The sequence below is a fragment of the Neophocaena asiaeorientalis genome, unplaced genomic scaffold (assembly GCF_003031525.2).
Source record: "Neophocaena asiaeorientalis asiaeorientalis breed wild unplaced genomic scaffold, Neophocaena_asiaeorientalis_V1.1 scaffold443, whole genome shotgun sequence".
Lineage (NCBI taxonomy): Eukaryota > Metazoa > Chordata > Mammalia > Artiodactyla > Phocoenidae > Neophocaena > Neophocaena asiaeorientalis.
Genome location: NW_020171808.1, coordinates 2,893,427 through 2,911,817, shown reverse-complemented (window position 1 = coordinate 2,911,817; position 18,391 = coordinate 2,893,427). Strand labels below are relative to the sequence as shown.

Below are 18,391 nucleotides of genomic sequence, written 5' to 3'. Positions count from 1 at the left end.
TTTTTTATGGAATGTCCAGAATCGGCAAATCCTCTGAGACAGGAGGAGGGAGAAATGGAGAGTGACTGCTAAAGGGCCCCAGGGTTCTTCATGGGGCGATGAAATGTTCTGGAATTGGATAGTGGTGATGGCCACACAACCTTGTGGATATACTAAAAATCACTGAATGGTACTTAAAGGGTAAATTCTATGGTATGTGAATTATATCAAAAGATTAATTTTATTATTAAAGTAATGTTAAAATTTTATGAGTGGCCGCATATATCTGGCATTTTACTGAGCAATAAGATTAAGCTGAAATTTTTGTAGGAATTTACTGACGTACTTAATATTGTACAGGCTTTAAAGATAATATGTATTTTGAGATACACAAAGTAATTCAGTACTACATTTCTTGGGTAACTGGACAGCCCCCTTCCCAAATTGCCAAAAATATTGACTCAGTTTGAATGAGTGGCCTTCTGGGAATTCGTCCCCAGTTCTCTGATAATTACCACATTTACAGTAGACGAATGAGTGGTCTTCTGGGAATTCGTCCCCAGTTGTCTGATAATTACCACATTTACAGTAGACAGGCACAATAATTACGTCTCTCCCATGCTTCTGTTTTACTTTGCTTTGACATCTGTTTCATCTTGTTTTGTACTTTTTTCACATTTTATTATGAAAATTTACTCTGCAAATCTACAGCAAATTTTAAAGAATTTTTCAGTGAACATCATACCTGCTACATAGATTCTACCATTAACATTTTTCTGTACTTGCTTTATCACATCGATCCTTTTATCCATCTTATTTTTACACATTTCAAACTAAATTACAGATACTGTTTGCCCTTAAATAGTTGAGTGTGTATATTAATTATAGTTCAATATTTGTTTATAGTCTTTTCTTTCAAGAAAAAATTTATAAACAGTAAAAAACAGAAATCTCAAGTATGCATTTACTGAGTTTTCGCAAATGCATACGTCTGTGTAATCAAATCACCTGTCAAGATATAGAACATTTATCACTTCAGAAAATTCTGTCATGCCCTTTTCCATTCAGTCCCTACTCCACACCTCTAAGAAGCAACTAGTGTTCTGATTGTTTTCTGCCATAGTTTTGCCTGTTCTAGGACTTGAAACATACATTAGGTGCTGTTATGTGTGAGGCTTCTTTTACTCAGCATGACTGAGATTTTTATGTATTGTTATAAATGTCATCAGTGCACTGGTTTCTATTGCTGAGGAAGTACTTCATTGCATTAAATATGCCACCTTTCGCTTATCCATTCTATTGATGGGTGTGGTCTGTTGCCAGTTTTTGGATATTGTGAATAAAGCTCCTGTAAATACACTTAAACAAATCTTTTTATAGACATATATTTTCATTTCTCTTGGATAAATACTTTGGAGTGGAATTGCTGGGTCATAAGAGATACATGTTAATTTTATGAGACTGCCGGATTTTTTCCTAAAATTGTACCATTTTACACTACCACTATACAACGTATGAGTATTCCGATTGCTCCATATGCTTGCTGACATTTTGTGTTGTTGGTCTCTTTAATTTAGCCCTGTGGTAGGTGTTCAGTGATTTCTGCCTTGCATTATAATTGACTGTTACATACCTTTCTTCACTTGATACTAAGCTCCATGAAAATCAGTACAATCAGCTGTGTCTATCACTGTCCTTTTAATGTAGTGGGTGTGGAATAAATGTGAAACAAGTGCAATGAATGAATGTTTTGACACCTAGTTTTTTTTTTTCTTCTTTTTTCTAAATTAATTTATTTTTGGCTGCATTGGGTCTTCCTTGCTGCACGCGGGGTTTCTCTAGTTGCAGCGAGCGGGGGCTACTCTTCCTTGCGGTGTGCGGGCTTCTCATTGCGGTGGCTTCTCTTGTTGCGGAGCACAGGCTCTAGGTGCGTGGGCTTCAGTAGTTGTGGCTCGTGGGCTCAGTAGTTGTGGCTCGTGGGCTCTAGAGCACAGGCTCAGTAGTTGTGGCGCACGAGCTTAGTTGCTCTGAGGCATGTGGGATCTTCCCGGACCAGGGATCGAACCCGGGTCCCCTGCATTGGCAGGCGGATCCTTAACCACTGTGCTACCAGGGAAGCCCTGTTTCTATATCTCGCCTATTGTCAGTAATGATGCAATGAACGTAGTGGTGCAAATACCTTTTTGAGTTAGTGTTTTCATTTTATTCAGATAAATACCCAGAAGTGGAATTGCTGGATCATACAGTAACTTTATTTTTAATTTTTTAGGAACCTGCATACTGTTTTCCACAGTGGCTACACCAGCTTACATTCCCACCAACAGTACATGAGGGTTCCGTTTTCTCAACATCCTCACCAGTGCTTATCTCTAGTCTTTATTTTTCTGGCTGCAACACACGGCTCATGTCATCTTAATTCCCTGACCAGGGAATCAAACCTGGGCCCTCTGCAGTGAGAGCATGGAGTCCTAACCACTGGACTGCCAAGGAATGACCATCTCTAGTCTTATTTATTTATTTAGGCTGTGTTGGGTCTTTTTTTTTTTTTTTCTTTTTAAAATTTATTTTTTATTTTTGGCTGTGTTGGGTCTTCGTTGCCACACCTGGGCTTTCTCTAGTTGCGGAGAGCAGCGGCTACTCTTGATTGCAGTGCACGGGCTATAGGCACACGGGCTTCAGTAGTTGTGGCTCGTGGGCTCTAGAGCGCAGGCTCAGTAGCTGTGGCGCACGGGCTTAGTTGCTCTGGGGCACGTGGGATCTTCCTGGACTAGGGATTGAACCCGTGTCCCTTGCATTGGCAGGCGGATTCTTAACCACTGCACCACCAGGGAAGTCCCAGTCTTTTTTATAATAACCATTCTAACTCGTGTGAGCTGAAATCTCTTTTGATTTCATTTCCCTGATGATAGGTGATGTTGAGAATCTTTTCATGTACATATTGGCCATCTGTATGTCTTATTTGGAAAAATGTCTACTTAGGTCCTCTGCCCTTTTTTTTTTTAAGTAACTTTTTTTGACCATTTAAAAAAAAATTTATTTATTTTTGGCTGTGTTGGGTCTTCATTGCTGCGCACAGGCTTTCTCTAGTTGCAGTGAGTGGGGGCTACTCTTCATCGTGGTGAGTGGGCTTCTCATTGCGGTGACTTCTCTTGTTGCAGAGCACGGGCTCTAGGCGTGCGGGCTTCAGTAGTTGTGGCACGCGGGCTCAGTAGTTGTGGCTCGTGGCCTCTAGAGAGCAGGCTCAGTAATTGTGGCACATGAGCTTAGTTGCTCTGAGGCATGTGGAATCTTCCTGGACCAGGGATCGAACCCGTGTCCCCTGCATTGGCAGGTGGATTCTTAACCACTGCGCCACCAGGGAGGTCCCCTCTGTCCATTTTTTAATTGAGTTTTTATTGTTGTTGTTGAGTTGCATTAGTTCTTTATATATTTTGGATATTAACCCCTCATCAGATATATGATTTGCACATATTCAGTAGGTTGCCTTTTCATTTTGTTGATGGTTTCATTCGCTGTGCAGAAACTTTTAAGTTTGATATAGTCCCACTTATCTATTTTTAGTTTTGTTGCCATTGCTTTTGGTGTTAGATCCAAAAAAGATATCACCAAAACTGATGTCAAGGCACTTACTGTCTATGTTTACTTCTAGGAGTTTTATGGTTTCAGGTCCTTAATCCATTTTGAGTTGATTTTTGTTTATGGTGTAAGGTAGGGGCCCAGATTTGTTTTTTGCATGTGGCCGTCCAGTTTTCCCAGCACCATTTATTGAAGAGACTGACTGTCCGTTCCTCACTGTATATTCTTGGCTCCTTTGTCATAAATCAGTTGACCATATATGTATGGGTTTTTTAGGGTCTCTCTGTTCTGTTCCATTGACCTTTGTGTCTGTTTTGATACCTAGTTTTAAGAATTTGAAATGAAAAAAAGTTTAAGTCATAAACACATGTAGAGATAAATTTGACCAGAAAGGTTGTTAAATAGGTATACTTTATTTCAATTAACAATTATTTCTTATTTGAAGAATATATTTACAGCAGTGATTTTTCATAGGTACAAATGATGGAAAATGTACACCTGGCCCCAGAGACAGATGAAGATGATCTTTATTCTGGTTATAATGACTACAATCCAACCTATGATACCGAGGTAAAAAAAAAAAATTTGTTTTTTTTTTTTTTTTTTTACATTGGTCTTTGCTAACCAGCTGGTTCATGAAAATTTTGGATTTGAGGGTTCTGCTTTATCATGCTTTAGATTAAGTAAGTTGATTAAAAGCCTAGAAAAGTGCTATTACTGAAGACGGTACTTTCTACCAATAGTAATAATTGCAGCATAAAGATGTGAAAAAGTCTATGGGAAAGAATTAGGATCAATTATATACTTGTATTCTTCTGTACTAATTATCTGAATATGTAAGTTACAAGACTTAGATCACTTGAAATACCTAAAGTCAGTTTTTTTTAATGCTCTAAATTTGAAATGTCATGTAGTTATTTTTCTTCTTTGAATTAAATTATACAAGTATTTTATAGAAAAATTAGAGAATAGAAATAAATATAAAGAAAAATTAAAATCATAGAAACTGTCTATGAAACCACCCAGAAGAGATAGACATTAACTTACGGTGCTTAACGCTAAATATTTCCCTATGCACGTATGTATGTGTATATGTATACTGTATCTCTGTATGTTTTTGGATAAAATGGTATCATACTGTGTGTACTGTTTCGTAACCTGCTTTTTCCCTTTTATGAGTATTCACTTATGTCAACAAACCTATATCTGCTTAATATTTAGTAGTATAGTAATTACAGGATGAAGTTGTTACTAAGACAAATACTTGAATATTTTAAATCTGTTTACATTATTGTGAGAGTTATAGTTTCCAAATTGTAAAAGACAAAAACCAAAGAAAACTCTTTATAAAGTTATCTTTAATTAGCGTGTGAAAAAAAGTAAGGATGAAGGATGTGGGCGTTAATTTACTTGCTAATATTTAAGAATCAAATATTAGCATTTAGAGGACTTTAAACTAATTTAGGAAATCTCATTCTAGAGTTTTTCATATGGCTTTCAGTCATTTTTGAATTGTTTTTTCCTCTGGAGAAAAATGCCTGTGAATTTGAGACCTAGAGAGAAAGCAAGAAAAGAAAATAGAAATCATTCACTTACTCTATATGAAATAAAAATCTAGGAGAAAAAAAAAATCTAGGAGATACTGTTCATCATAGAAAATTTGAAAAATACATAAGATTGGAGAAAAAAATAAAATGACATGAATACTATTACCTGAAGATCACCTGTATTAGATATATCACCCGATGTTTTGCTGTATTCCCTTGTCTTTTAATATATTCAGGTTCTTCCGTCCCTGTGTACAAACACTTATACATATACGGACATGATTACATAGACTAGTTTTTAAAAATTTGTATTAAAGCATGGGCATTTTCCTAAGCTAGTATAAATTATGAAAACCATTGACTCTCTCCCTTTCTCCCAGTCGTAAAAGTTATATGTATAAAAAAAAAAATGTGCTCATTGTTGAAAAACAAAATTACCCATAATTTACCCAGCAGTCAGGAATGAGTACGGTTAATATTCTGTTGCTTTGTCTTTCGTTCATGTGTACACATACAGTTTTCTGTCAGCATGTTTGGAATTCAACTAATGTTTACTTTTCTGTCTGCTTATTTACATTTGGCTACATCATAAACAAAGTTTCATGGTACTAAAAATTTAAATATAATTTTAATGGCTGCTTAATACCGACTATTTACAGTTGATTATTTTCTGACTATAGGATAATTATTTATAGTTTTCTGCCCCTATTAATAACAATAGCACAATGAGCAATTTTATGCATAAATAGTTTTCTGTATTGTGATCAACCATTTCCGTGGGTAGAGTCCCACAAGTGGAATTAATGTATCGTCATGATCATTCTTAAAAACATCAGAGAAACTTCCTGACTCTTCAGGTCATCACGGTGTGGCTGCATTATTTAACTTGAAGCAAATCTTCAGAACATCATACACAGAAATAAATCACACAGTAAAAGAAAAAGTTTGGTTTACCCATGGTTTTCTTTTATTTTAATTAATTGGTATAAATTAATATATAACTGAATTACTTGAAATAGTTGCTAAGGTGTTCATAGATTATGCAAATTGTTAATCAAATCATGAACAAAGAAAAAAATGACAAAAATTGTGTTGATTTGGTATTTGTAACTGGAGAATTTGTTGACAGTTTTTAGTTTGTCATTGAGACTTCACTGAGCTGATTAATCAAATTTTACTAATAATTTAGGAATATTGGAAGGCTTTTCCTAAAAGATGTGCCAAGGTAGTATAATTATTTCAAAGGCAGCCCGTGGCTTTGTACTTCGTGTGAAACTTGCCTGGTTTCTATGGCCGAGACTTGTGTACTTACTTCATTTTATGTAGTTGATATGGAAGATTATGAAGATTATTTGAAGTAAAATTAAAGAAGAATCCTTGTACATAATCACATTTAAAGTACATTGTATTAGCATTTTGGTTATACAAACGTTTTACTTTAATTGTCTCCAAGGTTTTAAAAGCTAATTGATATCGACTCCATTTTTTGTGTATTGCTTGTGTTTGTTTTTTAATAATCAGCAAGTATGTTTCTGTGGGAAGTAGATTGCAGTAAATCAGAGGTGAGTGTGAGAACTGAGCACAGATGTATGGAGGGCTAGAGCCAAACCTGTGCTGCTGAAGAGACAGGGGACAAAGGCTGCTTAGACTGGCAGTTGGAGAGGCTTGGTGCTTTTGAGAGAGGCTACAATGGCATTTTGTCCAGGAAACTCGGAAACACTGGTATCTTGCATTTGACTAATGTTACTTTCCTCAGATTCCTCAGAGAGAATGTGAGCATAGGTCAGGAATCAGCAAAGCATAGTAACGTTTTATTTCAACGGAGGCTTTGGTTCCAAGTGGCATCACAGGTTGGACCCGCTGGAGCCTAGGCTGGCTCTAGTCTGAATTTCAGACTTCACCTCTCCCGTGAGATGAAAAGCCATTTTCACTTGGGCAAGCAGAGATGAAACCAGAGCAAGTGTTTGCCCCATTTCTGGGAGAGGATACAGCCTTTTCTGTCCTAAGGTTTTCTCAGGTAAGGCCATGGTCCAGAATATGAAAGAAGAGAGGGGAGGGAGAGAGGGAAAAAGGATGGGGGTGATTCTCTGTTCCTACTGCTCCAACTGCTTGGAAAAGAGAGACAGTAGAAAGGCCATATCCTTGCAGACTTGATCTTTTAACCACATGTGTTGATAGCAGCCATTTGAACAGTAGCCAGTGAAATGGCCTTAAACTTGACTGACATTGTCATTACTCCTCTCCCTGAGGGGGGAAGGGGCTTTGGCATTTTGTACAGTGTGAGGGGGATTTGAGGACGGGAGTCCTTGAGCCCTACCTGGATGTCAACAGATGGAGGACGATGGATTATAGAGGATCATGAACACCAAGCAGTCGAGGTTAAACATTTAAAAAATTGTCACTTCATGTTGGATGTGAAATCTGCCTTTTTGTTTTAGGAATTGGAGAATGACACAGCTTTTCAGCAAGCTGTGAAAACTAGTCACGGCAGAAGACCTCCAGTAAGTGAATTTTTTTTATTGTGGTAAAAAACACGTACTTTACCATCTTAACTCTTCTTAAATGTACACGTTGGTAGTGTTAAATTAATTCCCATTGTTGTGAAACAGATCCCTGGAACTCTCTGTCTTCCCAAACTGAAACTCTGTCCCCATTAAACAACAACCCCCATCTCCCTCCGCCAGCCCCTGACCGCCACCCTTCTACTGTCTTTATGAATTTGACTGTTCCTGGGTACCACATATAAGTGGAATCAGACGGTTTTTGTCCTTTTGTGACTGGCTTATTTCATGTAGCATAATGTCCTCAAGGTTCATCCACGGTATAGCCTGTGTCAGGATCTCCTCCCTTTTTAAGGCTGAATAACATTCCATTGTATGGATGGACCACATTTTGTTCCATGGACACTTGGGTTGCTTCCACCTCTTGGCTGTTGTGAATAGTGCTGCTACGAACATGAGTGTGCAAATATCTTGAGACCCTGTTTTCAATTCTTTGGATATGTACCCAGAAGTGGGATTGCTGGATCATATGGTAGTTCTGTGTTTAATTGTTGGGGGAACCTCCATACTGTTTTCCATAGTGGTTACACCATTTTACAATCCCACCAACAGTGCACAAGGGTTCCAGTTTCTCTACAGCTTCACTAACACTTGTTATTTTCTATTCTTTTGATAGTAGCAATTTTAATGGGTAAGAGGTGATTCTCATTGTGGTTTTGATTTGCATTTCTCTGCTCATTAGTGATGTTGACTGTCTTTTCTTATGCTCTTTGGCCATTTGTATATCATCTTTGAAGAAATGTCTGTTCAAGTATTTTGCCAATTTTTTAACTGGGTTATTTGATTTTTTTTGTTGTTGAGTTGTAGGAATTCTTTATTGGGTATATGCTTTGCAGATATTTTCTCCCGTTCCATAGGTTGCTTTTTAAAAATTCTGTTGATCGGGTTCTTTGATGCACAGAAGTTTTTATATTTGATGTAGTCCCATTGGTCTGTTTTTGCTTTTGTTGCCTGTGCTTTTTGGTGTCATAGCTGAGAAATCATTACTAAGTCCAATGCCATGAAATTTTCCCCTATGTTTTTTTTCTAGGAGTTTTATAGTTTTAGGTCTTTTTACGTTTGGGCCTTTAATCCATTTTAAGTTCATTTTTGTATGTGATACAAGTTTAAGGGTCTGATTTCATTCTTTTGTGTGGATATCCAGTTTTCCCAGCACCATTTGGGAGAGACTGACCTTTCCACATTGTATGGTCTTGGCACCCTTGTTTAAGATCATTTGACCAATTTTTTAAAATTAATTAATTTATTTAAAAAATTATTTTATTTTATTTTTATTTATTTATTTATTTGGCTGTGTTGGGTCTTTGTTGCCGCACACGGGCTTTCTCTAGTTGCGGCGAGCGGGATTGTCCCCTGCGTTGGCAGACAGATTCTTAACCACTGTGCCACCGGGGAAGCCCCTGTCCTCACTTCTGACACCAGTTGCAAAACCACCTTCAGCGTCGGTCGTTTTCTGAAAGGACTCGCAGAACTCGCTGAAAGCTGGTATGCTTACGGTTTATTACAGGGGAAGGATACAGGTTAAATCTGCCCAGAGAAGAGAGACACAGGGCACAGTCTGGGAGGGTCCAAACATGGGGCTTCTGGTCATCCTTTCCCTGTGGAGCCCTGGGTAGCATTAACCTCCCAGCCGCTCTGAGTGGTGACGGTGCTTGGGAGGATTGCCAGCAAGGAAGCCCTCCCACCACTCTGGTGTCCAGAGTTTTCATGGAGCTCCATCACATACTGTCCTTATGGCTGCCTGTTAGTCTCCAGCCCCTCCTGGAGGTTCAGGCTCATAAGTCTGAAGTTTAGACTGTCTGGTGGCCAAAGCCCCCAGGCAAACAGGGGTGTGTCATACAGGACATTCCAGGGGCCTGCAGATCTCCTCCCAGTAGCAAAGGGCAAAGCCAGACCTCTCTTTGGGTGAAGTCAATTCTTGACTACACATTCCACAAGCTATATTTTAATTTTAAGTTTACCTTCATTATGGAAAGAAAATTGTAGGCTAAGTTCTTGCACTTGGCTAATGACAAGGCCATAAGCTTTCTGAGGAGGCAGACCGTCATATTGTTCTCTCTTTGCCTGCTGTGGGTCCTCCACAGATCTTTATCACATGACTTAGTAAATAAGCAAACATTGTCTTCAGTTTAGGGATTCTGGGTATCAGACAGGTGGTAATGTCTCCAGGCTGGTCCTTCATCATATTTAGAAATGACTTCAGAGATCCTCACGTTATGATGAGGAAAACAAGCCTGGGGAGGCGAGGTCTCACGCTTACCTGTAACCAGGACAGAGCTCAGGTCTCCAGCCGCCTTGAATGATATTTTCATCACACCTTACATACTGTATTAAATGGGAAAAATTTGTGCAACTGTTATATGAAAGGGACTGGGCTCACTTAAGAGGGATAAAATTCCAGCTAGCTCTAGAGGAACTTAAGGAGGAGAATAAAATGGACAGAAATAGAAATTACAAGGCATAATGTATTGTGTGTTGTAAAAAGAGTATAAATTGCTATGGGACCACAAAGATAAGTTCTTTATCACTAGTTGGGACAATCAGAAGAGGCTGCTTAGAAGATAGATTTACCGTTGAATATTTAAGGATGCGCACAGTTCAGATTGCCCTCGAGATCTGTGAGGAAAGGCACTGTGGGTGAGGGTGCAAGGTGAAGAAAGAAAGAGGTAACGTAGGATCCAGCCCACTTAAGAGATCAGTCCAGTGCCAAAAATAAAACCCAGAAGAACAGATCTAGTCATTAGTGAGTAGTTAAAAAGAAAAATGGTCTCTTTCCTTCAATTTGTTCTCACAGAAAAATATTGCTGAGACCCACATCCTTCCTTTTCATGTTTTTCCAAGACCTGTTATGTCTATTAGGTCAAGTTTGTTAATGGTTTTGTTCAAATTTTCTATATTTTTACTGATTTTTTTTTTTGTGGAGAGGAACTACAGTTCTATCAATGAGAAAAACGGTCAAATCTTACACTGTGATTGTGGTTTTCTTTCTTTTTCTTAGGTTTTTGATTTATGTATTTGGAGTAAAGACATTTAGAATTGTTATATTTTTGTGTTAACTTGACCCTTTTATTGTTATAAAATGTCCTGTCTCTAGTAATGCTGTTTGTCTGTTTTGTCAAATACTAGTATATTGCTAGAGCTACTCAGGCTCTCTTTTGTCTAGTGTTTACATTGTATGTCTTTCCCATCTTTTTACTTCCAGCATTCTCATATCTATATATTTAAGACGTATTTATTAGCAGCATGAATAGAGCTCTGGGTTTTTTGTTTTTGTTTTAATATTGTCAGATAATCTTCTTCTTTTAGTCTATTTACATTTAATGAAATTACTGATTTGGTTTAAATTTGTTGCCTTAGTATTTGCTGTTTGTTTTTTCCTGCCTTTTTTATGTTTCATTTTCTCTCCTTTCTTATCTTCTTTTTTTTTTTTTTTTTTTTTTTTTTTTGCGGTCCGCGGGCCTCTCACCGCCGTGGCCTCTCCCGTCGCGGAGCACAGGCTCCGGACTCGCAGGCTCAGCAGCCATGGCTCACGGGCCCAGCCGCTCCGCAGCATGTGGGATCTTCCCGGACCAGGGCACGAACCCACGTTCCCTGCATCGGCAGGCGGACTCTCAACCACTGCGCCACCAGGGAAGCCCTCTTATCTTCTTTTGTTTATTTTTTATTATTCCATTTCTCCCTCTGTTATCTTGGGAGCTTACATTCTTTAGCCATTTTTTAGTGTTTTTGTAAAGATTACAATACTCATCTTTAACTTATCAAAGTCTAGTATAATTTAGTATTTTACTACTTTCTGGACAATGCCAGAATTTTATGTTATTTTCAGTTTTCAGTTCTAGAATTTCCATTTATCCATTTTTTATAGTTTTTAGTTCTCTACTGAAATTGTCATCTTGTCTTTTAATTCGCTGAACATATCGACCATAGTTGTGTGAAAGCCTGTGTCTGATGTTTCCATCGCATGTTTCCCCTTCTGCCTGTCTTTCCATTTATTTCTCTTGGTTTTGGTTAGGTAGTCTTGCTCCTATGTGTCTGGTTGTTTTAGATTGAATGCCAGGCATTGTAATTGAAAATTTTTAGAGATAATTTACGGCTGTATGTCTCTGCTGTCTAGTGTGATAACCACTAGCCACGTGTGACTATTTAAATCATTTAAAAGTAAGTAAAGTTTTAAAATCCAGATCCTATTGCCTGAGCCACACTTCAAATGCTCAGCAGTCACATGTGGGTAGTGGCTGCCTTATCAGGACAGATACCTTTTACTGTAGAGAATTTACTTTTGCTTATGGCCTCAGAGATGCAAGGAACCCTGAATCACCTCAAGCCAATTGAGTTTGAGATGATTCTAAATTGGGCTCAGGTCTTACAAGGGCTGGTGTCCTTCTGGTTTCCCTTCCAGTCTGAGTGTAGCCTTTGGAGGTTAGTCAAGTCTGCATACTGGAGGATTCCCAGGGCTGCCACCTCAGCAGGCCCAGCTCCAGGGTTTATGTCTTCAGTCCTGTCTTCTGTGAAAAGCTCTGTTCACCCTTGCGGCCTGGCCTTCTGCATTAACAGACACCCCTGGGAGAAGAGCAGCCCAGACGCAGCTCAGCCCTCAGTCTTCCCTTCTGTTCCTCAGCTTGAGGCCTTGTAATTCCTCATGGCCTTGATGGTTCTCTAATGTATCCAAACTGATTTTTTGCAAAAATATTTTTGTCCCCAGCCGCCTTAGTAGTTCTTAGAGGGAGAGATGTTTAAAACAGTGGTCCGTCAAGCCAGAAGTAGAACTCCTCTAAAAATGATGTTTTAATCAAATACTTAAACAAAGATGCCCAACAGCTAACTTGTTTAGCGCACTTTTTCACCTCTGTGGTCCTGTTTGATTCCAGTTACAACTTTGTGATCAACATACTTTGTATCTTTATTTCAGAGATGAGAACATTTAGGTTCAAAGAGATAAAATAAACAAGCAAGTAGAGGGAGAGCTGAGATTCAACCCCAGATTCCCTGAGATCCTCTGTCTGTTGTTAGACCCAGCGGTCTGGCAGTGATAATCACGCAAAATGAATGGTAGGCGTGACCGTGAAGACTCATCTGTCTTCTTGGCCCCTCAAGTCATTCTAAAGTCCCTTTTCTCCTTTAAAATGAGTTCCAGAATAGGTCTCCTTCCTGATACTTAAAATACTTGAGCTCTTTAATATTTAGAATAATTTAAAAGAAATTATTCTAAATATTATATAAATATTTCTCTATTGATGAGCCTATATTTTCTATTTCTTTTCCAGTTTTCTATTATATAACTTAATCTGAATTCTATTAACTATGTTTTTTTTCCTCCCCAAGATAACTGCTAAAATACCAAGCACAGCAGTTGCTAGACCTGTAGCTACTGGATGTGGGGTAGGTTTTCTTAAGCTGAAGATATGAAGATGCATTTTCTCATACATAAGTTCAGTTTAGGCAGTTAGTTCTAAATAAGTTTGGCTACCTTTCAGCCCATGACCTGGATATATTTTCCATTTTGGTTAGTGATGAACATTATATATTGTTGATTAATAGCTTTGAATATTCTAGTCATTTTGGTTTTAAATATAACAGAAAATATTTTATTGTCTTTTCCTACCTGTAAACCTCGTGTTTGTTGATTGACTTCTTTTCATTTTCTATATAATATAACCAAGTGTCATGTGTATTCCATTCGTATATCTTATGTGAGGTTAGATGTTATTTAAACATAATGTTTATAATTTTTAAAAACTTACTAATTAATACATGAAAAAATAAAATTTAAGAAAAACTTCAGAGGCATATAATTGGGTCTTGCTTTTATTTGAGATCGTTGGAGGAAAGATGCTATATTAAAATCCATAAAAGAAAATCTTTTAAATCTTGCCCAAAGTACCTACAATTTGGATATTTTAGCTTATGTGAAATAATAAAGGAATGGGAGAAAAATGGAGGAATGAGGTGAAATAGTGTTTCCTAGTCTTTATGATAATATTTCTTAGGGGTCATAAAAATGGTTTTAGAACCTAGAGGTCCCGGGCACTTGCCTTCCAAGTGTCCCTTCCTGTGAATGAAGAAAGTGGCCTTATACGTTATATAACAGTGTGTCATGTGACGCATACGTTTATTAATCAACCAAAGCAGGTATCACTCATAAATTTGGTTTTTGGTGATGTTTCAGAATAGGAGACAGCAAGCTTTTCTGTGAAGGGCCCTGTGGTTTAGGCTCTTCGGAACCCAGCTCAGCATTTTCAGAGAGGCAGCCATAGACGATGAACAGGCAAATGGACTGTGGCTGTGTCCCAGTACAAAGGCTGAGGGTTATAGTTTGCCAGTGCCTGTTTTAGAGTTTTATTGTTTGATCCTATATCCTCGGGAGATAAATGGAAAAAAATTATGTTTAGGTTTACTTGCCAATAGGATGAAGGAAAAAAAGTTACAAAGAAAACTTTTATACTTTGGTTTATAAAATTAAATGTAGGCATTTTTTGGAATCGTTTTAACTTAGTTTTTTGTTTACTAGTCCAAGACATCCCTGGCATCGTCAATGGGAAGACCAGTGACAGGGGCTATTCAGGTATCTCCATTGTGTGGGTGTTCATTTTGGGCCTTTCCTGTGACTTAGAATATTATTACCAAAGTTTTTTTAAGTTGTTACTTATATAGTGACCCTGGTTCTTTAAACTGTGGGCTAAAGTTTGGACCGTTTGAAATCTTTGGTGGCAAAGTCTCTTTATTTACTTTATTTACAGGTTTATTTACTCCGGTCTCAAATGAAATCCCACTGGGAATGGACATAGGCCTGATAGTTTGCTTGTAGGATGTACTCTGGGACCTGCTTTTCCTTTGCTGTCATTTACAGCAGTTTCTGTGGTTTCTCTCTTAGGCATATAGGAGACCAACCAAAAGTAGGGGAGTAGCCAGCTACTAAGCTGCGTAAGGTACTATCTAAAAATCCTTAGGAGTGCTTTTCTTTTCAAACTGGGAGTAAGTCCAGTTAGACAAGGAATCAGAATTTGACAGAGGAAAGGTGAAGTGCAGACAGGCCGGCACATGAGGAGGTGGGAGCACGGAGCAAGCCGGCAGGGGACGAATCCAGTGTTACACGCTAGGCTGTATTACAACGTGTGTCGTGCAGTTCTGCAAGTAAGAGGCAGGTCTTATTTAAGAATGCTCTTTAAATGACGCTTGTTCTCCTAAGGATGGAGTTACTAGACCCATGACAGCAGTGAGAGCAGCTGGTTTTACCAAAGCAGCTTTGAGAGGTTTGTTCTATTTCACCTATTAATTTTTTTCAGATCTTTAAATTTTTAAAATGTTTTTGTATGTGTAAATATATTATCATATCTAACATGCCATTGATTATTTTAGGTACCATTAAGAAAGGAAAGGGGTGATGAAAATGTTCTGCATCCCAGTTGAGGTGGTAGTTACATGTAACTACCACCTGAAAATAGTATTTAAATATATGATAAGTTAAATAATAATTTTTAAATAAAATTGTTATGACAAAAATTAATGATTTTTATACCAGTAATGGAAAATTAAAAGGCTAATACCAGGTCATTACTCACATGATTGGCCATTTAGAGTTCATAATAGGGATAGATTACTATGGGGGAGAAATAAATACTGAGAGATATTTATTTTTGTTTTTACATGGTAACACACAGTTTTATTTACATGTTTTTATGTATGTTAAAAATCTTACCAGTTTCTTAATATGCAAAATATTTATGTAAGCATAAAAAATGTCCATTCCATTTAATAAATAGGTAAATTAAATAGCATGTGCGTGGTTTCATATCCGTTCAGTTGTGCTGGATTGAGCACTAAACGTGAACTCTTGACTGTGTCTCAGGCTCTGCGTTCGACCCCCTCGGTCAGTCGCGGGGCCCTGCACCGCCCCTGGAGGCCAGGAACGAAGACAGGTATGCAAGTCCTGTGCTGCTCTGCTGTGGTTGGTTGCATGTTCTTAACTTTTACTTCTCAAATACATAATCCTTACGTATTTGAAAAGTTCATGTCAGCAGAATAGTAACCAAAGCATCATCCCTGGTTCTCGGAACTAGCAAAAGAATCAAGTCTCAGAAAAGCAGCCCTGTGTATTCCATGCAGTTTTACTGTAATATTATTGACTCGAAGATATGTCTGATTTTTGATTCTCTTGAAGGCCAAATGTTGCTGTACATGTAATAAGATATTCTTATTTTAAAAGGATATTTCAAAGAAAAAAATTAAGAAAATGTATGTTAGTTTGTCATATTGATATTGAGAAATATAATTTTTTATAGAATTAACTTAGTTTTGTGCCATTGACTAGAGAGTAGCTAAAAAGCTATGATGTAAATTCAGCTGTGTACATTTACTGATATCTAAGCAACATTAGATTTTACAAATAGTGATAGCAGCCAGCATTTACCTAGTGCTCTCTGTGCGATCACTGCGTGCCCTGCGCTGTGCACAAGCTTCCCTGAGCTCTTGTGTCATCAGTTCAGGGGGAGGGAAGCACGGAGAGCTCGCTGGGTCAGGCTAGTACACGGCAGGACTGAGACTTGAACCCAGGCGGTCTACTTCCAGGGCTCATGGTTTTTTTTGTTGTTGTTGTTGGTTTTTTTTTTTTTTTTTTTTTTTTGCGGTCCGCGGGCCTCGCACTGTTGTGGCCTCTCCGGTTGCGGAGCACAGGCTCCGGACGCGCAGGCTCAGCGGCCATGGCTCACGGGCCCAGCCACTCGGCGGCATGTGGGATCTTCCCGGACCGGGGCACGAACCCGTGTCCCCTGCATCGGCAGGCGGACTCTCAACCACTGCGCCACCAGGGAAGCCCCAGGGCTCATGTTTTTAAATTGTAATTCTTAAACCTGGTATTTGGGCTATTGTATAAATTACATAATTTCTCTTTTTGACTAATAAGGAACTTCTATAGAAAGTCAGTTTACTTTGTATCCTAGTTAATGACAGCAAGTTTGCTAATAAATACATGTTATCATACTTAAATATGTCATTTAGGATCCTGTCAGCTGCTAACAGCTGAAAATGTCAGAAAAAACACACACAACAAGAATGTTTTATTATCTCCCATAACAGGAGGTCTGGAGGATGGTTAATTTAACTTCTCAATAATCTCACGCTGCTTCAGCTTCTTTCTGATTCTCTTGGCTCTTCTCAAGAGCCTGCCCATCCTCGTGATTCCAGGAGGGCCACGGGAATTCAGAACATTCCTGTAGTTGATAAAACCTAGAGTCAGAAGGTGCTCAGTCTTAGGTCCTCTTTGAAGAGCAGGGATCTTTCCGGGAGACATCTGCCCCAGGCAGACGCGTCTTCATTTCTCATTGGCCAGAAGTTCATCACACGTGCCTGATGGAATCAGACATTCGGCAGGAGGGTGAGACTCTCCTGTAGCCTAGCTTTCGTGTTCAGGGACGCAGGGCGGCAGCAGGCTCCTGTGGAGGCGCCCAGCAGTGTCTGCACAGAGTTCATTCTCCTGGTGGCTGGTAGGGATGGGGTAGTGACTTCCACTGTCTTCATAAAATTCTCTTACAGAGTTTTAGCGTTACATTTTTATATTGATATTTTAGGCTTAATTATAACAACCTGTAAGCAACATTTAAAGACATTTATTAGAGTGTTTCAGACAGCTTGAAAATAGAATTCTGAACTTAACCTTTAGAAAGCCACCATCTATTATTAGAATTTTGCAATCCCTATAAACTAATAAAATATGTTGTCTTAATCCCAGGTTTTACTGAAGAATATGATTTTATAGACAAACCTATACTGTGAAATTTATTCCTATGTTCTTTTTAAAAGTCCATTTGTAGAGAATTAAGAGAATTGATGTTTACTGTGATATATTTGTAGTAAAAGTTTATTTAGGCAGTAATGTACATTCAGAGTGTTGTGTTTTATTGAAAGAAAGTGGTAGTAAAACAACACTGATGTTGTGTTTGAAACATGGCTGATCTGGGGACACTTCGTTTGCTACTAATGAAGTCAGGGTTTTAAACTTCCGCACCTCGTTAGAAGTCTCTGTGGTGAGTGGGGCTTCCCTGGTGGCCCAGTGGTTAGGACTCGGTGCTTTCACTGCCATGGCCCCGGGTTCGATCCCTGGACGGGGAACTGAGATGCCACAAGCCACACAGCACGGCCAAAAAAAAAAAAAGTCTCTGTGGTATCTATTTGGTAGTAAATAATTTTTCTCTCTTTTATGGGGTCTTCAGTCTTTCTAACCATAGATAAAGTTTTTCATTTGCCATAGAATCTGCTTTCCTTTGGGGATGGTAATGCAACAGCATGGCCCTAGAGTTACCTTATCATGTGTTTAAATCCTGGCTCTGTTACTTATTAGCTGTATGATCTCATGCTTAGTACTTAACTTTCTTTCTTTTCTTTCGTTTTTTTTTTTTTGGCCGCCCTGTGTGTCTTGTGGGATCTCAGTTCCCTGACCAGGGATCGAATCCGTGCCCCTTGAAGTGGAAGCACGGAATCCTAACCACTGGACCGCCAATACTTAACTTTCTAAACTTCAGTTTCCCTGTCAGTGAAATGAGATAATGATAGTACTTGTATCAAATATTCTTGTGAAGATTAAGTGACATAATTAGGGTAAAGCATTTAGCTCAAAATTAAATTACACTTATGCTAAATAAATGTTAGCTATTTTTACTATTATGAATAATTATATAATGTAGTTATTAAAAACAGTGGCACATTTATTCTTTAAGGCCACTTATATATTTGTCT

The 18,391-nt window shown here is 38.4% G+C and overlaps 1 protein-coding gene across 2 annotated transcripts in view; it reads left to right on the top strand.

The window, feature by feature from the left end:
• The first annotated feature begins 4,033 nt into the window (after positions 1-4,033).
• Positions 4,034-18,391, top strand: part of IFT88 (intraflagellar transport 88) — a 64,660-nt gene continuing 50,302 nt past the window's right edge. Inside the window, exons 1-6 of one of the 2 annotated variants that reach the window (XM_024752830.1) lie at positions 4,034-4,125; positions 7,541-7,603; positions 12,986-13,042; positions 14,172-14,225; positions 14,850-14,913; positions 15,510-15,579. In XM_024752830.1, the coding sequence (XP_024608598.1) occupies positions 4,036-4,125; positions 7,541-7,603; positions 12,986-13,042; positions 14,172-14,225; positions 14,850-14,913; positions 15,510-15,579 (398 nt within the window). In that variant the 5' untranslated portion in view covers positions 4,034-4,035. The remainder of the gene's footprint in view (positions 4,126-7,540; positions 7,604-12,985; positions 13,043-14,171; positions 14,226-14,849; positions 14,914-15,509; positions 15,580-18,391) is intronic. The other variant, XM_024752894.1, reaches the window with a different exon arrangement.